The sequence below is a fragment of the Glycine max genome, chromosome 1, assembly GCF_000004515.6.
Source record: "Glycine max cultivar Williams 82 chromosome 1, Glycine_max_v4.0, whole genome shotgun sequence".
NCBI lineage: Eukaryota > Viridiplantae > Streptophyta > Magnoliopsida > Fabales > Fabaceae > Glycine > Glycine max.
Window position 1 is genome coordinate 56,690,708 of NC_016088.4, and position 27,778 is coordinate 56,718,485.

General features: G+C 35.9%; 5 protein-coding genes and 1 long non-coding RNA gene across 7 annotated transcripts; 4 read left to right on the plus strand and 2 right to left on the minus strand.

The window, feature by feature from the left end:
- Positions 1-155: 155 nt before the first annotated feature.
- On the plus strand, positions 156-6,566 carry LOC100791208 (uncharacterized). Of its 2 annotated transcripts, none has more exons than XM_006573754.4 (10): positions 156-1,171; positions 1,661-1,773; positions 1,865-1,927; positions 2,058-2,144; positions 2,360-2,525; positions 2,931-3,123; positions 4,098-4,936; positions 5,134-5,745; positions 5,846-5,911; positions 6,304-6,566. In XM_006573754.4, the coding sequence occupies exons 1-10, from the start codon at positions 605-607 to the stop codon at positions 6,418-6,420; spliced, it is 2,823 nt and encodes a 940-aa protein (XP_006573817.1). In that variant the 5' UTR covers positions 156-604; the 3' UTR covers positions 6,421-6,566. The 2 variants fall into 2 exon arrangements, with proteins under 2 accessions (XP_006573817.1, XP_006573818.1); XM_006573755.4 differs by having other exon boundaries at positions 1,664-1,773.
- Positions 6,567-8,212: 1,646 nt separating this feature from the next.
- LOC102663315 (uncharacterized) lies at positions 8,213-8,806 on the plus strand. The gene is made up of 2 exons (XR_001388962.3): positions 8,213-8,428; positions 8,499-8,806. It is a non-coding gene; the product is annotated as an uncharacterized lncRNA (long non-coding RNA).
- A 559-nt stretch (positions 8,807-9,365) lies between these two features.
- On the minus strand, positions 9,366-12,457 carry LOC100780196 (exosome complex component RRP45A). The gene is made up of 4 exons (XM_003517476.5): positions 11,751-12,457; positions 11,473-11,661; positions 11,147-11,355; positions 9,366-9,853 (listed from the first exon to the last, which is right to left on the minus strand). The coding sequence occupies exons 1-4, from the start codon at positions 12,387-12,389 to the stop codon at positions 9,838-9,840; spliced, it is 1,053 nt and encodes a 350-aa protein (XP_003517524.1). The 5' UTR covers positions 12,390-12,457; the 3' UTR covers positions 9,366-9,837.
- Positions 12,458-13,549: 1,092 nt separating this feature from the next.
- LOC100791743 (probable serine/threonine-protein kinase At1g54610) lies at positions 13,550-18,334 on the minus strand. Its single transcript, XM_003516679.5, has 8 exons — positions 17,073-18,334; positions 16,700-16,984; positions 16,032-16,349; positions 15,523-15,753; positions 14,844-14,944; positions 14,351-14,465; positions 13,989-14,264; positions 13,550-13,829 (listed from the first exon to the last, which is right to left on the minus strand). Exons 1-8 carry the CDS (start codon positions 17,520-17,522, stop codon positions 13,701-13,703), a joined length of 1,905 nt encoding a protein of 634 aa, XP_003516727.1. The 5' UTR covers positions 17,523-18,334; the 3' UTR covers positions 13,550-13,700.
- A 1,035-nt stretch (positions 18,335-19,369) lies between these two features.
- LOC100780731 (hydroxysteroid 11-beta-dehydrogenase 1-like protein-like) lies at positions 19,370-21,868 on the plus strand. The gene is given in 6 exon segments (NM_001254330.2): positions 19,370-19,646; positions 19,814-20,006; positions 20,267-20,352; positions 20,491-20,622; positions 20,948-21,112; positions 21,397-21,868. Coding segments are annotated over 6 exon segments (1,068 nt in total). The 5' UTR covers positions 19,370-19,463; the 3' UTR covers positions 21,706-21,868.
- Positions 21,869-22,752: 884 nt separating this feature from the next.
- LOC100792265 (pentatricopeptide repeat-containing protein At4g20770) lies at positions 22,753-27,561 on the plus strand. The gene is made up of 2 exons (XM_014777213.3): positions 22,753-26,490; positions 26,597-27,561. Exon 1 carries the CDS (start codon positions 22,928-22,930, stop codon positions 25,238-25,240), a length of 2,313 nt encoding a protein of 770 aa, XP_014632699.1. The 5' UTR covers positions 22,753-22,927; the 3' UTR covers positions 25,241-26,490; positions 26,597-27,561.
- Positions 27,562-27,778: the final 217 nt, after the last annotated feature.

Below are 27,778 nucleotides of genomic sequence, written 5' to 3' on the forward strand. Positions count from 1 at the left end.
CTCACTTTTCCTTTCCTAAGCATATTTCTTAACCGATACTCTAATTCGTATAGAGATCACCAAAATAAATAAATATATGCTCTACTTAAAAAATTGAAACCTTTTATTATTATTAAAAAGCAAACCCGATACTATAAAGGGACCAACCAATTAAAGCATCTCGTGAAAAACACTTCCACTACGTTGTGTAATTTGATATCAAATAATTACCTCAAAAGTTGAGAAACACAGAGACCATGTATGCATCTACTACTATCTAGTGGTGATTGTTAAATTCTAAGAATGAGTAGCCACTGCTACCACTTTCCATACGGTCCATAATCCATGGAGTATGGTCCAACAATTTACAAATCTTCCCTTTCTCTTTATGAAATTCACATCCCAAATAGTAATAAATCCTCTTGGTCTTGGGGACCATGCCAACAGCACTTTTCCATGAACTATCCACACGTCTGATTGTAAACTTTGGGCAGATAGTCATAATAATTCGAAGCTTTTTAACACATGGTCCATTTGCGGTACTTCTTATGGTACCTACAAATCTTTATTTTGAAGTGTTTCGGGTCTCTTTGCTATTTGTCTGGCTTCCAATGACAACAAAACCATGTCAATGTTCCATTTGACATTTGCCATCTGGGGACTCTTGTCTGTCAGCTGCTTTATAGTTGTGGTTTGTGCTTCATGGTGCCCATATCAAATTTTTCAACAAAGCAACCAACGATTTCAGCAGAAGACTGATAAGTTTTGGGTGTTCAGTGAACAAACTGAAACATGGGTTGAAGCAAAACTGCCCTATGATCTGCTCTCTTGTGTTAACGGTGACTGTAGAAAAGTGGGGTCAATACTTCAGACAGATAAGAAGAGCACACAAGAAGTATTGGAGCTAAAACACAAGCTTGATGAACAAAAGAGAAGTGTTGAGAATAAGGATAGTAAGTTGGAAGCAGAGGATGTGGTTCTGCCCCAGAGAAAGAGAATTTCCTTGAGTAAAATATCCGAGACATCTGTGTGGATCACTGGTGAAAGTGGGTCTATCTATGAGAGGTTTTGGAATGGAATGGAATGGGTGATTGTCCCTCATGACTTGCCCGTATCAGCAGGAAGTGCCATATCAATTTTTGTCATCAATCAGACGATTCTTGCTCTATCAGAAGCAGGAAAATTGTATCAGGTTAGAAGCATCTGTTAAGTTAGAAGATACATGCCAAGCATCATACTATGTTAAATGTTCTCATCAACTGTAGAACTTGATTTTTATCCTTATATTTCTCTGGGCATATCAACTCTCTTCCAAGTATGTAGTCCCGGTCAATCTCTACCTGACATGTAACCACATTTTTCAATTTACAAAAAAGAATTAATAATGTATCACATAGAGATCGACTAGGATCACATGGTCCCGAACAGTGTAATAATTTCTCCCCTTTCAGGTACATGTTACACATGCATGTAATATACACTTTAGTATAACAACTTTATGCATAGCCGGTCATCTAATTTAGACACTAACATATTGACACTATTATGTCAAGATTGAACTCTTGGATAAGTATTAAAATGTAAACTCCGATAAATAAAAGGGTCCTCTGTACGTTGTTGGAAATTGAAACTGCGACAATTACCCTTGTCTCATAGATTGGCTGCTTGTAATTTTGCTCAGCAGATTCGAGTGCAACTCGGTGAAAGCTCACAACCAATTTGGGTTGAATTCACACCTACTGATCCAGAGAAAAATCTTTTAATGAAGTCTGGAGTTGCTTCGCGCGATGAACAGTAAGTACAATTTTAATTTCTGAGATCAAACATATATACACCATTAGCATTGTTAAAACATAGTCTCTTGTGTTGTTGCCTTGTGGGACAGGAGAGCCTATTTCTGCACAAAGAATGGATCACTAGTAGAACTTGCTTGGGTTGAGCCCTCCAGGTAAAACTTAAGTTTTGGAGCAAATATTAGTGACTTGGCAGTTGAATCTTAAGTTCTTTAACATTTAACAAATGGATTCCAAGGTGTTACTAATTTCACCTCAATCTTGACATATATATATATAGAACAGATGGATAAATCATGGCCAACCAGCTGGAGCAAATGTAGCAGCAATAGCTGATGCTTCTTCAACAAGAGAAGTAGTATATACCATAAGGTGGGTGGTTTGTGTGTGCTTGAGGCAAGTTTTGTTGCAATTTCATATTTGATAAAAACAATAAATAGAATACAGGACTAGAAAGCAAAATTAAAATTTACTATACTCTTCTAATGTCATAAACTGCCATGTTGTTTTTCAGTGATTTTCACAAAGCACTCTTCATCTTCTATCATATGAGTCTGACAAACTTAACAAATGATGTGGTGCTGTAGTTCTGCTGGAGATCTTTATGAATATGACAGAAAATCAAAACCATCATGGAAGAGGCACATATGGCATGAAAGAACAGCACAAGCTGCTCCTTTGATGCCATCTAAAGGGTGTAGTTTACCTGGATTGAGTGATGATCATTCTGAATCTCTGTTCCTTTTAACAAAGGTCTGAAGTTTACAAGTATTTTATGAACATTCCAATCATTTCCAGAAAAAAAGTGCTCAAAACTTCTTTCGAAAAACATCAGAAAATACTCAAATTTAGTAAAATAGAACTAAAGTAGTGGTGAAAACATCCCTCTTTAAATAGATACTCTTATAGAATTTTTTTGGAAGGAAAAAGTGATCGAAGAGAAACTAGATTGTTGTCAATTATATGTAAAACTTAACCATTATATCAAATGTGGAGCTTCATAAAAATTCAATCGCTTTTGCGAATCACTAGAACATGCTTAGCTTGGCTCGGACATGGTTTATTAGATTTACTTTTTGATCAAGTCCTTTTAGAATTTATTCTTATGATCTGTCTAGGAGGATACCATTTTAAAAAAAAATCTTGGTAATCATGCAGGAAGGCACTTTGGTAGAGAGAAAATTGCATCAAAGGAAGTGGAAATGGGTAGTCCATGGCCGACCCCAGGATCAAAATTTAACATGTATTACACCAGCACTACAAGATGAATCAAGTGAAACATCGTCCATTTCTTTATTCTTCACTACATCATTCGGGTCTGTCTTTGAATATCAAATTGTAAAACAATTAGGTCAGTCATCTCATCTCATAATGAAAAAAATACTTTAGTTTTCACGATTAGTATATGAATAGTCTACCTTGCTTTTACTACACATGAACTTCTCCATTGTCGATTAACAGTTTTGTTCTTAGCAGGCAATATTCAAATAGAAAATGAGATGTAAAAAAAAAAACAACTTGGGAACTGATAATCGATGTTTTGATTTTGTCCACTTAAAATTAAATTAATTCTGGATTTGGTGGACTCATCGTTAGTCAATTATAGCATGATACTCTATATCAACATCAATAGCTATTTAACAGTTATCATGACTAGCACCAATTCCCAAAAGCTACATATAGCAGAAAATTTCAACACGATTTATTGCTAATCATATTCTTCATTTTAAAGTCAGTTAACAATATTTCTTGATAATTTTAGGTGATAGGAATAACAAATTTTATCAACAGCATCTTGCTGACAAGTGCCAACATTAGTTAAAGAGTGTTTATTACATTCTATTGAATATTTTTACATATTATGTATTTTTAATATTATATGTATATTTTACTTGTTTCCTTAACAAATACTCCCCCGATTATAAGATATACTTGCCTAATTTATATTTATTAAGAAAGTTAGTTAATTTAATTATTAATATTAAATTTATTTATTATAATATTTTTTTAAATTTAACTTTAACTTTATTGGAAACCTACTCATCTTCAATCTTCATAGGAAATAGAAAAAGACAATTAAGGGTATTTTAGTAAAAAAAAATAATGAACAAGAGAGATAAAATGAAGTTAGGGACAAAAAAATTTGTTAATTATGTCTTATAAATAGTAACAAAGGTAGTATTGTTAAAAACAATATTAGTAGAAGTGTTAAAATTCAAATTTAAAAAGAGCAAATAGATACATAATATTATCTCTATAGGCTGTACAATTGAATCTAAATCCTAAGTTCAAGACATTGATTCTCACATAGTCACGTAAAAACAGGCCTTGTTCCAAATAATCAATTTCCAGGAGCATGGAAAAGTCATCAGCATCCTCTCCATGCAAAAGCAGCAAGAGGTATAGCTGGCTTGCAATTGTACATTGGCAGGATACTGTTTCCTCTAAATGATGGCAGAATTGCAGAATTACATCCACTAGGACAAGGTGGTGAAAGTTCAGGGCCATCTCAGCCACAAAACATCCGAAGGAAAGCATCAACAAAATATGTTTGGTCCATATTAGATGTGCCAGAGAGTGAAGGGTGGAATGCAGAATATTGCACAAACGAACGTGGCCTCAGAAACTGTCTCACAGGCATAAAAGATGAGTCAGAGGAATCAGTAATAAGTTTAGTAACAGGTAGGAGAAAGCAAAGCCAAACACAGAATCATTATTTATCTGTAGGCACTTCAGGTGGTGGTAGACTGATACAATCTTCAGAAGAATACAATACACCAGATGACTGGATTATTAGTAACTTTCGCTTGCGATTGATGGATTTAGGGAAGTCATTTTTCTTAATAACAGATGATGGTTTGATTTTTGAATACATTAGCATTGAGAGTGCATGGATATGGCTGAAGCATGAGAGTTCTACAGCCATGAAAGGTATATTGAGTAACTATAATGGAAGCTTATTCATGGTTGATGCATATGGGAGTCTGCTCCTTAGAGAAAGAAGTGGCAAGGAGTTAGCATGGAGGAATTGCACTGCTGTGAGGAAAGGAAGAAATGTTATTGGAGGTCAACCTTGGGATGGATTACCAGGCCAAGAAAGGAAGGTTACAACTGAAGATACTCTCTTCTTTGTGAGCAAAACTGGAAGACTAATGAAGTTAATGGTAAGTATACTCTAAAGAATAGAATAACAAGATGAGAATATTGATCCTGGTGCAGTATTACTTAAGTGCATAAATTTAAAAGAATAATTAAGTTTGTTTTTAATTGGTTTTTTTTTATAGATATCAAAATCAAATACAGCAACAAAAACTAGCTATGCCATAATTGGAGAAGTAAATATTATACAATTTTTCCTCAGGTTTCTTTGAAGAAGTTGAAATGGAAAGATTGCAGAAATCCTCCAGATGCTAAGGTTGCATGTATAGTAGACCAGGAATTGTTCAGGAAAAATATAGTATTTGTCATCGGAATAAATGGTCGCCTATATCAGTATAACAAAGTGACTGATTTGTGGCATGAGCATTACCATTCTCAGCATTTGGTTCTATCACAGTTTTCTGGAACAGTTATAAGACCATCATTAAAAACACTCTCAGGCTCCCTCTTCATGCTTTCAAGAGAAGGTGGCCTTGTCGAGTATCAATGGAGTTCATTGTATGGATGGAACTGGGTGGAACATGGAACACCCAATAGAGGTGTAACACTTGTTGGTTCAACAGGTCCAAGCTTTGAAGGCAATCAATTATTTTTGATAGGTTCAGATGGAAAAGTATACCTTAGATACATGGACAAAATGGCATGGAAGTGGAAGGACTGTGGTTTTCCCTATGTAGGAAATAAGCTCGTTGAGGCACATAGACACGGAGGATTCCAGAAAGAGAAAGTAGATTGTATTGATGAAGATTCTGCATCATACTTGAAGAAGGACCAAGGAAACTTTGGTGACCTGAGCATTAAATGTGACTCAAAGGTAAATATTACACTCCAAAATAATTGGTAGAGTAACTGACATTGAATTGCATGTTAAAAAAAAACGTGGCATGTAATTGATTGAATATGATACGACACAGGTGGCTTCTACAAGACCAATTCCATTTTCTGAAGGTTCTGTCTTATTTGAGCTCAGAGATGGCAGGGTAAGAACTTAAATTCAATGAGATTTTTAATTATCTGATGACAAGTCAAAGTTAAATACAGTCCATTCTATAAAAAGGTAATAACCAATCAATATTTACAAGAAAAACTAGGATGGATGTGGATCCTAATATAACATGTGAATCTCTCTTAATCCCTAGTTTACATGTTATAACCAAGCCTAACTTAAATATAAATGTTTTTGGCTCAATCCATTTTCTGTCAACCGCTAACATTTGGTTGTATGCATTTGAAATTAACATCTATTAATCTTCAATTTATTAAAATATTAGTTATGTTTAACCACTCTTTCAAATTTATCAAAATTCAAAAGCGAAAGTTATTGTGGTACAGCCATTATGTTTTTGAATTTTGACTCTACCTCTTATGACAGTTGGCAGAAATTCAATTGGTAGGGAAGAGAGAATGGGTGTGGTCCCGGATCATTGGCACTCCAGCTAGTTTATGCTTAGAAAATTATTGGACTACTGTAGCATACAACCTTTCGTGAATTTAATTCGAATGCATTATTGGTATAATAAAGATCTATACTGTCATTCAATAATGTATTATTCTATTATTTACATGAATTGTCAAACTCATTGAATAACGTGATAATGCATCGTTAAGAAATACAACTTCTTTAATTACCTTGAAGCAACAATGGAAGAGCCTGAAACACCTCTTCTACAGACAATGTGAGGCATTATGCCGATAGAAGAAAGAATAGTATCCTGTGTAAGTTAGAGCATGTGGTGTTTGAGGTAAAAAGCATTGGACAAATGAGCAATTCATTTAGTTGTACAAAACATGAAGAAGTGGCAATTATGCAAACTTGTTATTGATATATGTATAGGTGTGGGTACTGGGGAGTATGCTCCATCCTTTTTCGTCATATCATTCATAATTTAAACATATCCACACATCAATGTCAATGTCTCTTTCATTCCATTGCTGCAATAACCTTTTAGTAAATAGTCTCACAAGTCACTGGGGTACGGAGGGAAGAAGGACTCTATCTATCTTATTTATTTGTCAATTTAACCTTGCAGTATATTGACTGTATATTGTGAAATAACTTCACTTTTTCACACAAGTTCAGGGTCCTTAATGAGTTAACGAAGTAATTACCAACCCAAAATTATACATGCATCACTTAATTGGACGCCGTTAAATTATTTTTAGCTACTCTTAAATTTAGAAAAAAAAAAGTTTTTAAAGTGAAGTAACTTATTTTAATTTTTTTTATCTCAAAAACAAATTTAAAAAAACTGTAAAATTTCTCAGCTCAAAAACAATGGTTATGTAAGAGTTACTCAAGCTAAAAATAAGTTTGGAGTACATTTTCTTATTTGACGCACGCTTCAAACAAACATGTTTCAAGACATGTATAGATTGCCATGTGAGTTTGGTCGTGTCAATACTAAAATCAAAGACACTTTCTTTAGCAAATCAAAGCATAAAAGATAGTCAAATATCTAAAATAAGTAATAAAAACAAAAAAGATTAGAGAAAGATGAAATATTTTTTTCATGAATCTTGGGATGTGTGCATGCACCTTGGGAGGGAAGAAGGAATTAAGAAAGAAAGGAAAAAAAATGAAAAATGAGATGAATAAAATGATGACAAAGAAAGAAAGATATAGAAGTATAAGATAAATGTGAAAATTAAGGAATGAAAAAAAAATCACGATTAAAAACAAATATAACGATATATTATTTAACATACTTTTGATTATTAGGTAAAATATGTAAGTCTTACCAATATAAAGCATACTTTTTGTTTTTCGCTATTTGTAAGTCTTACCTTATATTTAATGAATTACACATTAATTCACTTAACAATATAAAGCATATAAAAAAAGTTTGAAAATGTATTTATTATATTTCCTCTTAAAAAAAATCAACCAAAGATTTTAATATTGGACTCATCCCCTTACATTTTCTTGAGAATCGACTTCTCTAAATGAAGCAAGGAAAAAAAAAAAGAATTAGGAATATCTTAAGTTAGTCAATTTTAATTCATGAAATTTTTATTCTAATTTTGAAAATAATTTTTAAACACAAGAATTATAATTAACATGACAAATTTTAATTTCAAACTTTAATTATATCCCATGATCAACTTCAGGAACTAAATGATTACTTAAGACATTTTGGAATACCTTGATATTATTATGGTAAGATTTACTAAAAGAAAACCCTACTAACTAAAGAATTAAATAACGTCATTTCCAATGTTTTTGCAATATAAAAACAATATTTCAGTAAAAAAAAATTTTAAAAAAAAGCACAGAGCTGAAAGGTTGAAACTGAAGACGGAAAATCACACAGGCAGGGCCGAACATGTTGTAAACCTTTTGCCTACGATATGGTTTCCGACGGCCTTCAATAACGTAAGTCTTCTTCTCCCCATCTCCTTATCTAAAAGTCATGTAAGCATAATTCAATTTTGTAGTTGTAGTGGAAAGACTCTTCAAATTTGAAGTCCGAGTTTCTACGTGGAAATGGAATGGAAAGGTTTGATTAAATCCCTTCTCTTGTATTTTGTGTCTAGATTTGCACATTCACTCGTCTTCCATTGTTGCAGAAACTTGATGATTCCATCGAACAACAACCTGCTGTGCTGTAGAAGTGGTTCTTTGTGTGTTTCTCGCTGCGGGGGACTCATGTTGCTGGAAAAGCTTTGATCTTTTATCCAGTAAATGTGCTATACGCTTACAAGATTAGCAACAGGAAGCATATGTGGTCAGCCTAATTTTAACATCTGGCCAATTGGCTGTCATTACACTTTTTTTGTTTAGAGATATATATGACCTCAGTTATTCTTCTTCTCTAGATTATTCAATGTCAATTTTGGGAGACTTGTTTCCAATAATTTATTTGCTTTTACTTTTCCATCTGATTGTGCTGTTTTTAATTCTTGCTTTAGTTTAATATCATATATTAACTAATGCTTCCACCTTGTTCTCCTAAAGGCAACTTTGATTTGATATTCGGTTGAAGTGGGCATAAAAAATCTACGTTGGTGTAACGCATGTCATTGTCTTGATGAGGTTGAAATGAATGAAGCTCTATAGGATTAGGTATAAAATATTGAATCATTGCTGGCTTACATGATCATCAGACTCTCCGTAGGCCTATTCTAGACTCCAATCAGCTGGATAATTATAGCATATTTGTGTATATTTCTGTTATTATTCTCGATCTTTTTAATATCAACCCACATCGACAATCATACATAATTACAAATAAGGTATACTAAACTGTAGGAATCAGTTATAACTATGGGTTGTTCCTAAGAGATGTAAAACATCCAGTTGCATTTTCCACTATTACAGATACTGCAATTTTGGACAGATAAATCGATCAATAATATTCTATAGTATTAAACAATTTAATGCCCTCATATGATAAAAAAAAAAAAAAACTACTAAAAGGCAATAACAACCACGTGTTGGGGCGTGAAGGAACTTTCAAGTGCCAAAATAGTTTTACAAGAATGATAGCATATTATCTCGGTATCAGGAGTTTCTATCTCGTAAAAATTATTCAGACTCCATTCTTCATCTAATGTTTCCAACGTCCTATCTATCAAAACCAAGAGGACAAACATTCTTCCCAAAACAAGAAATCGATGCTTCTCAAAAAATGGGAACATTGAATTCACTTCTCAGTTACAACGGGTATACAAACACAAGCTTACAAGGTGAGAGGTAATAGGTCAATAAACAACTCATTTAATCATTTAATTTTCATTATTGGAAGATACTTTTTTTTTCCTCGTGTTTGGACTTAACGGCATCCTTGAGAGTCTTACTTCCGTTATCCTGCCCAGCAGTTAGAGCCTTGTCAATTGGTGTTGAATCTGTCTTAATTTCCTGTGGTGGTTCCTTGGGCTTAGTCTAACGTCTTGAATCTTTTGTTTACTAGGAACTGACGGTCCTGCATATAATACAACAATTCTAATGAGTGGAGATTACATAGTTCTATATTCTCACTAGACCACATACACGTGTATAAAGTGATCCAGACACCAGCTGACCATTTGAAATTGAAATCCCAAAGGAAAAAGTCTAACTAAAAGCAACAGTGAAATCAACAAGAGAAAATGATGCATACATAGGTCCAGTTTAGATAAACTACTTTAGAAGCGCTTATAAGAGAAGAAAATATGATAAAATGAATTGAGTTTCTACATAAACTAAAATCAACTTATACACTTGACTTTAATAGAAGTTCTTTCATTTAACTTCTCCGAAAACTAAATGCACAAGTTGATTTAAGCTTATGGAGAAGCCCAATGGCATTCCTAAACTTATTTTCTTCTCCAAATGTTTATGGAGAAGTTTATAATTTATTCAATCAAAGTCAGACAAAAAGCCACTGGTTCAATCAAAAGCCACATAGCAGCAAATTTCATATTTGAAGATAAAAGAGAAGCTATTAGCACATGAAGCTAGAGAAGCTTTTAGAAGATCTGAATTGACACACTCTAAGTAGGGATCCCTGAGGAAGTGAAGGAGCAATGGTGGCAAGATATAAAATGTATTTCAATTAAATTTAAAAGAATTTGGTTAAACTATTCATTTGATCCCTATATTTGTCCCCATTATAAGTTTTAGTCCCTATACCAGAAAAAGTTTTAGTCCTTAGCCATTTTTTTGTAGCGATTGATGACTATCAGAGTTTTTGTAGCAGTTTTATACCGTCAGAAAATTTTCTCTAGTGCTAATGTCAGGGACCAAAACATTACTTTTATGCATGTGTAGAGGCTAGAACTTAATGTCTTCTCATACAGCTACTACAACTCAAAATTTTCTTGTGCAAGGACTAAAATTTAAAATAGGAACTATAAGGCACAAAGAAATAGTTTAACCAACGAATTTCTTCTAAACATAGACAAAAGTCAGAATGGAAGGACCTCAAAATGACCTGGCAATAGCAATTACTAATTTCAGTTTACTTTCTATCACTCTGTTGCTTTATTGCACTAAGTTTCCAACTTATCTATCCACTTAGTCCCATAAAAGTTCGTTTTAAATTAATATAGATGATCTGGAGCAATTTGTTATGCCACTGATATATGTGAGTAGAGTACTCATTTGTTTTTTGGGTATGTAAGTCGATGATAATTTCTCAGGATTTGCGGTTCTCTAGCAGTAATAAATGGACTGGACTAGAAACAAAAACCATTACAAAGAAAACTATCAGTTCTTGGACTAGCTAGTATCATACCAACTCGAGGGACCACCGGTGAAATTCTTTGAGGCTCCATCCTTACTATGTTGTTGTCCTGATGGTGTGGCTCGACATTCCAAATCATCGCCATCTAGTGGATTTTGTTTTCCCCCAAATCCAGCTGTGGCACCACATACATCCACAGCAGCGGACGAAGAATGGCGTTTAATCTTCCGTAGCATCCTTTCATTGTTGTGTATTTCAACCTAACCAATTCACACGAGAGAAGAAAAATAAAAAGCAGTTAACAAAGAATATAAACTACATAGTTGATATGACAATTAGACAGGTGTAGCAATAGCACGCAAGAAAAGAGAACTCACTGCATCCTTAATCTTAGTTGTAATATCAGTAGCTTTAACATGAGCAAGTTTCAAGCAGTGCATGATAACGCTCTGAGAGACACTCTCTCCACCAGGCTTTTGAATTGCACAAACGTCGCCGTTTGAATTAAGCGTGGCAGTCATGCGCCCTGTCATCACACACTCTTCATGGTGCGTCGGATCTATCACCTACACACACAAACCCTAAAACCCTGACTAAACCCTAAAAACAAAATCAGAGACAAAACAACATTAATTAATTAAAAAGGAATTCGTACGAGGAGATTTTCATTGCTGAAAAATCCAAAGGTAACAGCAATGGGAAGATGATGAATAATCAACGGAATCGGGTCGCGCTCCTCGGGAGGATGCACCACCACATCCTGCCCGTCTTCACCGGTCAACGAGCATTCCGGCCGCCGGAAAGTCAACAGAGAAACCAACGCGGCGATATTCGCAGCGTCAACGAGATTTCCGGCATTGTCGAGTATGTGAATATCGACGCGAATGGCCCAGACGAGTTTGCCGGAGAGGACGCAGAGCGATTCGGTGTCGATGGCGCGGCTCTCGCGGAGGCCGCGGTCCACGACACGGCCGAGCTCGACGGCGGCGTCGGTGGGGCGGCCGGGCTCGAAGGAGGGGTCGGCCATGGGAGAGAACTCGGTGAAGATGGAGAGGGAGCCCTCGTTGGGGCGGTCTCTGTAGGGGCGGACGAGCTGGGCGGTGACGAAGGTGATGACGTGGGTTTGGCCCAAATGGACCTCCGCGGAGCCGTCTTGCTTGGCGAGCTTGATGGTGAGCTTGCGGTAGTCGGAGGGGCGACGGCCGTCGACTCGGAGGTCGGAAAGGAGAGCGGTTTCTATGAATTTGTTGTCGTTGCGAGGCATTCGCCATGTATTTGCCAGCCTCTGCTCCATCTCCTCTGCCTCTGCTTCCCAATGCTTGAGGTTTAGGATCAGCCCAATAAAGAACGGACATGCACTATTTACATTTAAAAAAAAATGGTTTTTATTATTTATTCAGGTTTTAATGCTGTTCTAACTTTTTTCACATATGAATCAAAATTCAAAAAATAACATATTAAGTATAAAGATTAAAATGTACTTTTCCCCTATGCATTAATTGTTCAATTTCACCAAAAGTCTTGTATTGAATTAAGAAATAGAGGGGAAATACAGTTTATAAACATCAATTCAAATGTTCAGCATCACCAATCTTGAAAGAGAAGAACATTCAAATAAAATTTTCTTTAGTTTCTCAAGTCAAATTTCAATGGTGTTCGCTTCAAAAAAATAAATAAATTCAATGGTGTACCCACAAAGATATACACTCTTAATTCTTAAGTGGATAATAAGAGCGTAAAAGTTAACGATATACGTGAGATCTCTAGGACCTATTTATGTTATTCTCATAATACCGACTATGGTAGTGTCTTTTTACATTATGGGGGCATGAGAAATGCCTTAACGGTGAATTCTGTGATTTTTGTTGTGCTTGTTTAACGGATTCCAATGAAATGTTTGGCAACTATATTTAAGTTGGTTTAGCCTCAAAAGGTTCTCGTTGTTGATTTTATTTAATGGTATTGTGTTAGTGTGTTGATTGTATTCTTAAGAATCGATCTTTGAAGAAAGTACACCCAATGTCCGTTTGACAAGTTATCAATCTGGGTAAATGAGTTTTCTCTCCTGTAAGAGATCTTTTTTTATTTTCAAAATCATATTTTTCTTCTTAAAAATATAATTATGTATTATATTTTAGTTTATATTAATATAAACGAGTATTTTTTGTATTATGTTTCTCTATATGTAATTTTCAACATAATAGATATTTAGTTTTAAGATTTTAGAAAATAAAAAAAAGAGTAAACTTCATTTCACCTTATAAAGTCTTAAGATTAATAATAAGACACTTTAAAATTAGTTGCTAGTGACATTAAAAACTTTAGTTTTAATCAAGAGAACTTTGTACTGGTTACGCTAAAGACACAATGTACAGGGAACGAAACAATTTGCACGTAAACTTGTTGTGTCAACAAGTCCGCACCAAAGAACCCCCGGTGATCGGAATATACCTTTGCAATTTGCATCAAGAATCAAGAATGTTAACAATCCATGGTACATATTTGGCTTCTTGCCATTAGAAACTGAGTTTCTTTTCCTCTGTTCATTTTACATTGCCAAAGTAAAATTTCACGTCCCCAGAATAAAAAAGATATCTTGATGGTTTCACGGATTGGTTTTTTTGACGCTACGGAAAACATCTTGCATTAATCGCTCATGCTCTTTAAGCATGTCATCAATGTTGCCACACAATGGTCCAGAGCAGTGGATCCTATTTTTCTTCGGCATATAACCCTGAAATCACAAACAATCCAAGGGAAAGAGGGGTTGGTTAATTAGAGGGAGAAAAAAAAAGAATATAAAAAGTTGTAATGTGTGTGTATAGGACTATCTATCTTCTATAGCAAACTAGAAATGACATAATGAAGAAAATTGATGTTGTTCTTTAATTACCATCCCAGGTTCACGAACAGACATGCCCGGTTCCTTTTTAACGGAAGAGGTAGATAATTCTGCTGCTGCATGATTCACATGAGAGCTCTGTGTCTGTAATTCTGAATTCTTCCTCAATGAGGTTGGTCCTGCTGCCATACGGCTGTGCATCATTGAAGTAGAATGTGTGTAGCCCTTATTGTGTAGACTTATCATGCTTGCTTCACCATTGTCTTTAGACTCGCCATCCTCTTCTGATTGATATTTAAGACGGGACATTCTAGTATTTGACTTGCCCTGCCAATGTTGAACTTGCCATGCATGAGAATTGAACAAAATTATAATCACCATGGCATGGATATGTCCATAAACATAAAACATACCCGCATAGAAATATTTCCCCGAGCCATATAATCTGGTGAACCCAGTACTTTGGTATCTGCTGCTTCCCTAAAAACAGATGCTGGTCCACATCCTTTAACAGATTCCACATTTTTCCTGATTAAAAGAAATGAGTAAAGTTCTATGAATGTAAATCGAACATCTAATCACATTATTCAATGTACAAGGTAATCTTTAATAGGATGCATATGGTTTAACATTGTTTGAGCTCCCACCCAACTATTTATCTTTATCATATAGTTTTGGTCCTTGTTATCGCGTAGAGTGACGTTACTTTCTTGCTTATTTTCTCTGGGAGATCTTTAGTCCTACCATGTTTTAAGGAAAATGGTACTTAGGACAATCAAATGTACTTAACATGAGAAGGGTGTATATTGTGTATTTTTGTTAGATTTAACATTAAAAAAATGTTAATGAGACTGTTAATAAATCAATCAGTATCCTCAATATCTAGGGAAATGAAACTTGTAATACCTTGTAGCTTCCTTTTCTCGACGCTTGGAATCAAAATCCTTGCTTGGTGAAAACTTGGGTAAACTTGAGGGATTACAAGGTAAAGGGTTTGTCGTGAAGAACTGGCAAATACCCAACACGAACAGTAATAAGGTAAGTAGAATACCCAAAACAGTTCTTGTAAATAGAACATCATTAGTTTGGAAAACTATAGTGAAAAAAAGCCTAAAAGAATATGAGGAAAAAAGGCAGTTGGGGCTCTTAGACAAATTCAAAACTTTTAAATATATAGTTCTTTTTAGAGGCAAAGAAAAGTGATCAAGAGTTTCAATTTTAAAATGCACTTTTCTTTTTCTTTTTTATGGTGATGACTGATGACAACCGTCAAGCTGCAATTTCAGGGAAGTTAACTTCTATGAAGGACAAGACTTGGGTACCTTTTTATATGTGATTTTTTGATGTTGTTCTTCAAAGAAAACAAAATGGCTAGTTATTACAACAAGTTGTATTTTCATCGATGAACTGTTACATCTGTTGTTTTTAATAACTGTTACACATGTATTTTCATTTAACAACAGCATTAGAAGCAATTTATAGAACAACACCTAGTCTTGCCTTTTCCTAGATTTTAAGCATTATAATAGAATTAATTTCCATGCAAAGTATGCTTGGAAAAGGATGAAAGACTGCTCAGAATTACCTCACTCTCAAGTGCGGAAGTTGCTGATCCTCGACCTTCTGGTTCTATTGTAAGTAGCGTATCAACAAGAGCCAATGCCGTGGGAGAAAAGTTTTTATTAAATGTTTCGGAAACTTGGCGATTGTAAGGGTGTTGTGGCTTAAAACTTGTTGCATGGGGTAATTTTGTTCTCTGCCAATAGTCTTCAGATGGCGAACCACAAAGTTTAAAAATTTTGTGCATTTGTTCCACCTGCATACATTCTTGATATTAAATTGCAATTCTTTTCCTGTGCATAGTAGTAACGGAAATTACATGTGCAAGTAAAATGCTCTTTTGTTTTAGTCAAAAATATAAACTAAAAACAGGCTCCAAATGAGTAAAATTAGCAAGAATAGCACACACCACACCATCTAGTCAGAATATGTTCAATCTAATGACAGAAGTAGACAGAATTTAGATAAAGGAAAGCACTTCAACACAAGAACTAATTATGAAGTGCATTAATCATGCTGATTCATGAAAAGTACCTCTGTTCTTCCAGGCATGATCGGCTTCCCCACCAGCAATTCGGCTAGAATGCAACCAACACTCCACATGTCAATTGCAGCTCCATAATCTGTAGCACCGAGCAAAAGCTCAGGTGCCCTATACCACAAAGTCACAACACGGCTAGTCAATGGTTGTTTTTTATCAGGATCATACACTGTTGAAAGACCAAAATCTGCAATCTTAAGATTTCCATTGTTGTCAATCAGAAGATTTGAACCCTTGATGTCACGGTGCAACACACCCCGACTGTGGCAGTGTTCAAGCCCACGAAGCAGCTGCTGCATATAACATTTTATCTGCAAAGCCAGCAAGTAAATAATTCAATACCATACAACTACAACATTCTACCAGTCTTTTTGCTAAATTTTTGACTTATAAAAGATTCACCATTCTATCAATAGCCAATTTGCTATAAACTAGTATATCCACTTATTTTCCTTAACCACACAATGTGACTGAAATTTATTGTTTAACTAGAAGGCATCTTAACTCACTGGTTTTGAAAAGGAAGCAAAGCTGTCTGTGACCAGAATGCACTCGAGGTAATTATTATGAACTCCTCAGTTTTATTTTATTTTATTTTATTTTATTTTATTTTAAAAAGAATAACTATTTTAAAAGTAGATTTAACATGCACAACACGTACCTCTGGTTCAGTTAACTTCACGCCATGAATAGTTGCTAGCCCAGCAAGGTCATGCTCCATGTATTCAAAAACAAGGTACAAACTGGTGGACGTTTTAGACGTGACAATACCCTCAAGCTTCATGACATTAGGATGGTCAAGTTGACGCAATATATAGATTTCCCTTGCCATGAATCGGACACTTTCTGGTTCTGTACTTGAAAAGCGAACCTTCTTCAAAGCCACAATTTTACCGGTCTCAAGGTCACGAGCTTTATGCACACTGCTATAGGCCCCTTGTCCAATCTGCACATACAACATTCACTTGCAAGTAAATTAGTTGAACCATTTTGAAATAAAAGGGGGCATGAAGAAGTGATATTTTGAAACTAACTTGGTCTAATTTTTCAAAAGAGTCTGCTCGTCGAGGCACCCACCCTTTGATGGCTTCTGCTGCCACTAAAGATAACCACACTGGCCAGTCAGCATCAACATGTTCTCCTGCAAAATTTTGCACGCTAAGGATTCTACTCATCAGTGGCTTTCTTTCACCTACACCACCACTCATGGTGTTGCACCTCTGGTGCTGGCTTCTTGTGGCATCAAAGTGGTTGCTTTTATCATCTGATGGCACTTTGACAAACCCTCTAGTCACTTGTGATGATGACTTAGCCATTCGGGGCGTCGAACCATCCATGCTACCACCATCTAACTGTGCAGTTGAGACAGCAGGAGCAACCAGTTGCACTGAAGACTTGTTCGACTCTTTTTCTTTTTCTTTCTCTTTCTCATATTCATCAACGTTGTCTTTGTCTGAAGAGTTTTTTGAGCATATGCACCCCATATTCTTACAAAAGGGGTGTTGCTTCAATCAATCAATAAGTCACTACCTTTTTGTCAAAGTTTTTATAGTTAAGCAACTGGGTACACTTGTATTTTCTTGGGAACCCAGAAGCTCCCACCCTTCTAATTCCTTTGATCAAGTAGCCATTTACCGTGAAAACTTGTATTGTGTACCCTTTATTGAGAACAAAGACGATCATGCCAGTGGAAAATCCACCAACAAAATCAATTATGTGTCTATTGACTTATTTCCCACGCAATAAGAATTCATAAAAATTCAATCCTTTACACCTCCAGATTCCCAGATTGCAGAACCTAATAGGGACTCAAACAGAAAATGGCACACAAGATTTTGAAAATCAAGCGCTCTGAATGAATATGTGAACAGGAAATGTATAATCACAGAAAAACAAACAAGGGATTCCCAAATCAAAGGGTGGTTGATCATTCAATTAAAAAAAAGGTAGATGACAAAAGAATGAAGGAAAAATGCTCAAATTCCTTGGCCTTTGGGGTGGGGGGGAATGGGGAGAAAAAGCTAGCTAAAGTCGTGTGAAGAATTTCCTGCAATGAACACAACAACAACAATGTAGGAGATTTTTCTCGTTTATTTGTTGAAAACAAAATCAAAATAAACGAAAAACAAAGTGTTTTTGATTGTTGTTGTGTTGTGTACAGAGCAAAAGCTGGAGGATGAAGGGGTGGAGGGACATTAAGGGAAAAATGAAAAAAAAAAAAACAAAAAAAAGAGTTTATTTGATTATGGGTTTGATTTGGAAAAATGGTTGGAGGGAGGGAATGAGGGATGAGAGATTTGTGGGGTGTGTGCGAGAATTGCGAGATACCGAATGTTACAAATTCATCTTTATCATCTCCTTCTTCGCTGGAAATACTCTATTCTTACACATCAAGCAACAAAATCTTTACTTTTCTTAAAAAAGTTAACATCAATTTTAACATTTTAATATTTATTACAGGTTAAAATATTATGCATAATAGGAACAAACATGTCCATTATCTTATTCTCGAATTTAACTTATTAAGTTAGACCTAATTGTTTAATATAGGTTATTTTAAGGTCTAACGTATCATTTTTAAAGTTTCACCAAGCTGTAGTGCTGTACCCGAAAAAGGTCTAACCTAGTTTGAAAAAAAAAAGGTATTTCCTGAGCATGTTTTGCAGTAAAATAAAAAAGTATCTTCCTAAAAAGATTACACCGAATCAGTTTAATTGGATAGATAGATTTGGATTTTTGTTTTATTGTTGAGGAAGATAGATTTAGCTTTTAAAAATGACCGAATTGGTACAAATTAATAAGAACCCGCAAAAGATAGAAATTAACGTGCAATATTCGTACCTTTCTCACGCAATTTAGATTAAGATCGACATTTAATTTTTTTTAACAACTATATAACATATTTTTCTTCCATTTCACAACATCTTATAACTTATTGAACTCTTTTATCATAGAAGTTGGTAGTTAAAAAAGACTAGAGATGGATTATGTGTTGCTAAAACGAGGAGAATAAGTACATAGCTATAAATTTACAAGAAAATGTTTGAGTAATAGAATTTCCGTGTCATTAAATAGGTGTCCTAGAAGAGACGAATTGTGTTTCATTTCTAAAATTATTAGCAAGAGTTTAGAGGTTAATAAAAGGGTGTCCTAGGTCATACCCATAGTGCAGTGCAGGTGTCTAGCTCGTACCTGAAGATTCCATAGGCAGCAAAATCCAAACCAAACTTCCATCCGTCACAACATGAGCTCTCTCCACATCCACGTGTGCTCACACCTCTTTTTCCATTTGCATGTTATGTTATAATACTCTTCAAACCATTACTTTTACATGTCCAACTCACACACCCTCTCTTCTCTCTTCCATCTCCTCGGCTAAACTGAACCAATTCAATATTCCCAGCTAGTTCTTCATTGAAGAAGCTATGGACTTTCTTAACTTTATGCTTAACTTGTTGGTCCCTCCAGGCAGTATGCTCACCTTGGCTTTCTCATGGCCAGCACTTTGCTTCCTCAATGTTTGTGAGTGGCTTTATAATAGTATATATGGTGAGGATATCGATAATAAAGTCGTCATAATCACTGGGGCATCTTCAGGCATAGGAGAGGCAAGTTCTCTTTATATTATGCATGTTTCTCATTTTTCACCTATTCATGTTCCTAGCTTCAACCTTAACTTATATATATAGACCCAAATAGATTGTGCCTCTACTAAGTTTGAAAATATAATAGTAACATACTAGAAAGCAATTTCTCATGTGTTTAGTTTTTGCAGCAAATTGCATATGAGTATGCTTTGAGGAGAGCAAATTTAACGTTGGTGGCACGCAGAGAGCACAGGCTAAGAGGGATCGCTGAGAATGCAAAGAGATTGGGTGCAAGACATGTGATGATTATGGCAGCAGATGTTGTGAAGGAAGAAGATTGTAGGAGATTTGTCAATGAAACCATAAATGTCTTTGGCCGTGGTATGTTTCGTTTTGCACTTTAATGGCACTAAGATCTACCACGCCACCTTTATCATCTTCCATTTTTCATCTTGTACATTAATTAATGGCCTAAGTTTATATGGTTGACATTTAATTAACTTATCATGGTAACTCTTCCAACAAAGACAATTTTGTTGTGAAAGAATAACTAGAGATTAAAAAGAGAGCCATTTGCACCTTTACATTCTTATTACTCTTTTTTTTTTCGGTGGTCTTGCTTTTGTCTTTTGTGAGTGCAGTAGATCATCTTGTAAATACAGTGAGTTTGGGACATACGTTCTGCTTTGAAGAAGTTACAGACACATCAGTATTCCCTGTTCTTCTGGTAAGAATTCCAATATGCCAGATCCAACTTTCAATTGACATAGAACTCTAAATTACCAATTATTCATAATTCTTTTTAAAAAAATTACGGAGGTTGGTATTCCGTAATGATATGGTCTTTAAAACTCTCCATTCTCAGGATATTAATTTTTGGGGGAATGTTTATCCAACATTTGTGGCTCTTCCTTACCTTCATCAAAGCAACGGTCGTATTATTATCAATGCATCAGTTGAAAGTTGGTTGCCTATGCCAAGGATGAGTTTATATGCTGTAAGTATATATGCATTAACATTCTCTGTGTTCTTCATAACAGAAATTTAGTTCAGATTTCTGAGGTTTCAGATATCAGACACTTTTTCAGCATAATTAGTCTGTTTAATTTACAAATAGGTTAGTTTGTTAAGTGGATTCTAAGAAGCAAGCAATTGAGGCTAATGATACCATTTACTGGTTTAATGAAACTTATGTTCAATTGACCAAATATTAGTCTATTTTATAGCATTTTGAACTTACTTTATCAACTTGCATCTAGTCCGATCTAAGCACTTACTCTTTTTATTTATTTAACTTTGCCGTTCTATTCTCTGTATTCAAGGCTGCGAAGGCAGCATTAGTGAACTTCTATGAGACACTGAGATTTGAGTTGAAAGATGAGGTTGGAATAACGATAGCCACACATGGTTGGATTGGAAGTGAAATGACGCGGGGCAAGTTCATGCTAGAGGAGGGTGCAGAGATGCAGTGGAAGGAAGAAAGAGAAGTAAGTAGTCCATACTTGATGGTGCTTTCTGTTTCATTTGCACATATATGGTAGTTACAATCAAGAGGACTTGGATGGTATTAGTATTAGAAAAAAGCATCGTCTTTTTAATTACTCATGTTGATACTTTCAAATGGCAACAACTTACCATCTTTGCTATGTCCATAAACAAAGTTGGTTTGATATATTTGAAATGTACTACCATGTAATACAATTATGAAACAAGTTATCCATGCTCTTGAATTGTTAATACTGAATATAGATTTTGATTATTGATGAATTAGGTGCATGTGATGGGTGGACCAGTAGAGGAGTTTGCAAGGTTGATAGTATCAGGGGCATGTAGAGGAGATGCATATGTGAAGTTTCCTAGCTGGTATGATGTATTCCTACTATACAGGGTGTTTGCTCCAAGAGTTCTTAACTGGGCATTCAGGTTTCTTATTTCGCCACAAGGGACAAGAAGAGCTTCTTCTTATGTAGGGACTGGCAAACACATTGAAGCTGTGGGTATGGTGAGACCTATGGCTATGCTGGAGGGAACCTCACCTACACACACTGGCCAGCTGATCAGCCAGCACAAGCTCGATTAATTCCAACATCATATTCTCTAGAAAATGAAGCCATCTACTTTTCTAGATATGTGCTTTTATCATTTATTGCATTCTTGCTATCAGCATGCTTCGTGGACTTATGTCAATGTTGTTGAACTTTGTTGTCAAAAACGAAAATAAACTTGTGTTGATTGCCAAATCCTGTCTCTTGCGTTGCATGTGATCAAAATTCTTCATTTGGCCATATATACATTGATATTTTGTAAAATGAAAAATGAGTTACATTCACTTTCCAATGCATTCAACAACTTAGAATCACCAAATGAAGATTCGATGACTTCTTTTTTCTTTTTCTTTTTTTAATTTCGGTTAATCATAACACACTTTCAAAATCTCAAATCATTCAATATTCGTCCAACATTTATAAACAGAGCAAATTATACTGAAACTCTTCATATTCTGTCGAATATTTTTGTCTTTTTAACCCTTACAAAGCTTCGTATCATGGTTTAAAACATACATACCCTCTTGAGGTTTAAAAAATATTTTGTATCCATATGTAAGAGTAAAAAAAGTAAGGATATTTTGTGTAATTTGACAGAACATAAGGAAGTATTTAAGTGTAATTTGTTCTTATAAATGTGTTGAATGAATGGAAAAGTGATTGTTTGTGCTAAATCCTCCTCTAAAAAGAAGATACAAATGAAAGGAAATACGTAAATGGTGTTATAATCCTTTTCATGTATGAGGACATTATATAAAGATGGGTGTAAGGACTATTTAAAAAATGTTTTTTTAATGTTAAATAGTAATAGTTTATTTATGAAAAAACTTATTTTGAAAAGATTTTTTTAAAAAAGAACATTAAAATTAGATAAAAATAAACCTTATAATAGAGTGAAAATTGAAAAATTACTTATTCCAAATATTTTTTTTTATTAATAAAAGTTTAGATGGGTTGCACTGATCAGGCTCATGACAAGTGTCTCAAGATTCAAAAGCATAAAAATATTTACAAATTACTCATTAATAAATTTTTTGTATCAATGTTCTTTTTTAGATATGAGTTTATTGTTACTAAATAAATATTTTGGAACTTAACCACGACAGTAGAGCATATAGATTTCTTGCACCAAATATTGGTGCTACAGCTATCTGTTAGCGCCATCGCCGTTCCTATCCACAGACAGGGATGCTTTTTCTTTTGATTTGAGGCTTCGTAATTTTGTAACCAAACAGAAATAGAGGACGTGGCGTTTTGATGGAAAAAAGCAAGAGTCTGAATTTGGCAAATCTAGTGCAACACTGCATCACTAACAAAGCTCATTTATCCGGCAAGGTTGTTCACGCTCGACTCTTCCGTCTCGCCCTTTTCTCCGACACCTTTCTCTCCAACCACTTCATCGAACTCTATTCCAAATGCGACCACATTGCCTCTGCCTGCCACGTGTTCGACAACATTCCTCACAAAAACATCTTTTCCTGGAACGCCATTTTGGCCGCTTATTGCAAAGCCCGCAATTTGCAATACGCGTGCCGTCTCTTCCTGCAAATGCCTCAGAGGAACACCGTCTCACTAAACACCTTGATCAGCACCATGGTACGATGTGGTTATGAACGCCAGGCATTGGATACCTACGATTCAGTGATGCTCGATGGAGTTATACCCTCTCATATAACATTCGCTACCGTTTTTAGTGCTTGTGGTTCTTTGTTGGATGCAGACTGTGGCAGGAGAACTCATGGGGTTGTGATCAAGGTTGGTCTTGAAAGTAATATATATGTCGTTAATGCTCTTTTGTGCATGTATGCTAAGTGCGGGCTTAATGCAGATGCGCTTCGTGTTTTTAGGGACATTCCTGAGCCTAATGAGGTTACTTTTACTACCATGATGGGTGGATTAGCACAGACTAATCAAATCAAGGAAGCTGCTGAATTGTTTCGACTCATGTTGAGAAAAGGGATTCGTGTTGATTCTGTGTCATTGTCCAGCATGTTGGGTGTCTGTGCTAAAGGGGAAAGGGATGTTGGTCCCTGTCATGGGATCTCAACTAATGCACAAGGAAAACAAATGCACACACTATCAGTTAAACTGGGATTTGAGAGAGACCTCCATCTCTGCAACTCGTTGCTTGATATGTATGCGAAAATCGGTGACATGGATAGTGCTGAGAAGGTTTTTGTTAATTTGAATCGGCACAGTGTTGTTTCTTGGAATATAATGATAGCTGGGTATGGGAACAGATGTAACAGTGAGAAAGCTGCAGAGTATCTTCAGAGAATGCAGTCTGATGGATATGAACCAGATGATGTTACTTATATTAACATGCTGACAGCGTGTGTCAAGTCCGGGGATGTTAGAACCGGGCGTCAAATATTTGACTGCATGCCATGCCCTAGTTTGACTTCGTGGAATGCTATACTCTCTGGCTATAATCAGAATGCGGATCATAGAGAGGCAGTAGAACTGTTTAGAAAAATGCAGTTTCAGTGCCAACATCCTGATCGGACTACTTTGGCCGTTATTCTCAGTTCATGTGCTGAGTTGGGATTTCTTGAGGCTGGAAAAGAGGTTCATGCAGCATCTCAAAAATTTGGATTCTATGATGATGTCTATGTTGCCAGCAGCCTTATTAATGTGTACTCGAAATGTGGGAAAATGGAGTTGTCTAAGCATGTGTTCAGTAAACTGCCTGAACTAGATGTTGTGTGTTGGAACTCAATGTTAGCAGGGTTCTCAATCAATTCTCTTGGACAAGATGCCTTGTCTTTCTTCAAAAAGATGCGACAACTTGGCTTCTTCCCTTCTGAGTTTTCTTTTGCTACCGTAGTGAGCTCTTGTGCAAAACTTTCTTCCTTATTTCAAGGTCAACAGTTTCATGCTCAGATCGTAAAAGATGGTTTTCTAGATGACATATTTGTGGGGAGTTCTCTTATAGAAATGTATTGTAAATGTGGGGATGTAAACGGGGCAAGATGTTTCTTTGACGTGATGCCTGGTAGAAATACTGTTACGTGGAATGAAATGATACATGGTTATGCACAGAATGGAGATGGCCACAATGCTCTGTGCCTTTATAATGACATGATTTCATCTGGTGAGAAACCTGATGATATTACTTATGTTGCTGTTTTAACTGCTTGTAGCCACTCGGCTTTGGTAGATGAAGGACTTGAAATATTCAATGCCATGCTGCAAAAATATGGAGTGGTGCCAAAGGTGGCTCATTATACTTGCATCATAGATTGTCTGAGCCGAGCAGGGAGATTCAATGAAGTGGAAGTCATTCTGGATGCCATGCCATGTAAAGATGATGCAGTTGTATGGGAAGTTGTGCTAAGCTCATGCCGTATTCATGCTAACTTGAGCTTAGCAAAAAGAGCAGCTGAGGAACTCTATCGACTGGACCCACAGAATTCAGCCTCTTATGTGCTTCTTGCCAACATGTATTCTTCTTTGGGAAAGTGGGATGATGCACATGTTGTAAGAGATCTCATGAGTCATAATCAGGTCCGTAAGGATCCTGGTTATAGCCGGAATGATACGCAAATCATTCTGGAAAACGAACAATAATCATCTTTTTATTGGTTGGCAATGAAGGTCTCATTATTATGTTAAACCACTTCTGCAGAGACCTAGATAATTTCTGCAAAAGGACTCTAGTTATGGATGGTTAGTTTCACTGTTCTTAATATTCTACTGAAAATCGGTCATTTAAAATGGCCAAGAGTTCACTTCCAGGTGTTGCTAGGTGCACCCAGCATTATTGCTGGTGCACCCAACACTTAACATGAAAAGACAGAAATACCCCTATATATTTTTAAAAATGTTTTTGTGCACCCAGCAACTCCCCAGCCTTTTCTTATTCCGCCATTTTGCTTCTTCTATTCGTTCTTCCGTGCATTCCCTTCTTCCGTGAGCCATTTGGTCTTCTTTCGCGAGCTGAGCATCAATTATTCGCGACTTGCTTCTTTTTCTTCCGCGAGGTGGCTGTTCTTCTTCCGCGAGTTGCGTCTTCGTTCCCTGTGAGTGGCTCTCTTTCTTCCATTCTTCTGCGAGCTTCCGTTGTTTCGTTCTTCATTGAGGTAAGCCTATTGTCCCTTCTGTTGTTCCCTGCGAGTGTCGTTTTGCTTCCATTGTTCCTTGTTTAGTGTAGTTGGTAGGGATGTAGTTGATCCGCTTTGGGATTTAGGTTGATCCGCAATAGGATAGATGAAGTAACGGATCAACCTATTCTGCTTGCGGATCAAGTTTATCTGTACGAAACTTGCGGATCAAGTTTAGGGTTTAGGGTTACTTTTGAAGCTTTTAGTCTGAAGTATGATATTGTATAATGGTTGTTTAAGATATTGTTTTGAAATTTGGTTTTGAGGTTTTTTGGTTTGTATTGTATAATGTATGAAAGTATAATGTTTGTTTAAGATATTTTGGTTGGTGTGAATTTATATTTTGAAGGTTTCAGTGGTTTATTACTTTATTTATATCATGTATGGTAGTGAATATGCAATTGAAAATAGGAACACAAACTATTAGGTTGTAGCTTTACTTTGAACACAAACTATTAAGTTTTGCTCAAAGTTTCTCCTACTTATGTGTTTGAAGCCCTTAAATTTAGTCACTCGTTAGAATCCCAAAAGGATGTTAAAAAAAATTAGAACCCTGCAACATATGTTCATGTTGTGTTCTTAGACGTCATGTGTGACCTCAGTCAGACTAGGAGGTATGCATGGGGAGCTGCTGGCCTCGTGCATATGTACGATCACCGTAATGATGCTAGTATCAGCACCAGCCGACAAGTTGCTAGTTATATCACGTTGTTATAGGTAATTAACATGTTTTTCATTAGTTAATTACAAAAATGTTTTAATGAGGGTATTTTATTTTAGACTTTTATTTGAAATTTGTATGATTTTCATGTAACCTCTATAGTGTTGGATATATGAGCACTTTTCGTCAGTTGCGGAGTGTAACGCTGATCCGAACTACGACGAGATGTCACCACGTGCGTGTCGGTGGATTGCCACGAAGAAGACTGTGAAGAAGATATCTACAGCGACGTACAGGCAGCCTGGATCGTCTCAGGATTTCAGATGTTTGCTGGATGCCATATGGGGAGCACTGACCGGTCCAGGAGTTTCATCTTATTTCATGTTTTTCAGGACAGCTCCATTGGGGGCCTGTTGCTATCAGATACAGACCGGAGAGGGTTATGCGTCAGTTCGGATACGTCCAGAGTATTCTTGCACACCCTGTCGATTCATGGGTGTCATTTGATGACGTAGACGATAGGTGGACGCACTACTCAGACCATCTTGCACCAGCAGGTGACATATGTGTTGTGTCAGGTCAATGTGTGCCCGACTACATCGATCGGTTCTTCATTATATCACATCCATTCATGACTGCGCCACAGACATCAGATCCTCCTCGAGATGCATTTGCGACACAACCCAGACATATCCCTCAGGTGCCAGAGTCACATGTCCCTCAGGAGTCAGTAGCAGCATCGACACATGCCGATTTTGATGCCGACAAGCCCAGACATGCAGTGATAAGTGTTACTATTTGGTTAGATGTATGTCATTTACTTGAATGATTTTAATACTAATTTGTATAATTCGTTTGTTTTTAATTTAACAGGAGGTTTGTCATGCCATCGCCGAGACGTTGGAGCATCATCTCAGCCTAAATGAAGTCACGCCAGGCACATCGACATATGAGGTCATCCAAAAATGCCTCAGGATTGTCAGGGGTGTTACAGAAGACCGCAATGTGTATGTGAGGTCTCAACACACGTGGTGCACGGATCAACCATAGTTTATTCACACCTTTGATATTATTAGTTTTGGACAATGTATTTGATTGAACATTTGGTATATTTTAAGTTATTTTGATTAATAATATTAACGTTAATGTTTACATGTTATTTTTAAATTATGTTTAAATTACTTGATTCGAAATTCATTCCAAATTCATTCGAAATATTATGAATGGAAGTAACTAAATTAGAAATGTTATATTATTATTGTCTTAGTAAATTAGAAATGTCATTTAAAAATTAAAACATATCTACATTATTTATTACTATTTAATTAATTTAATGAAAATTTG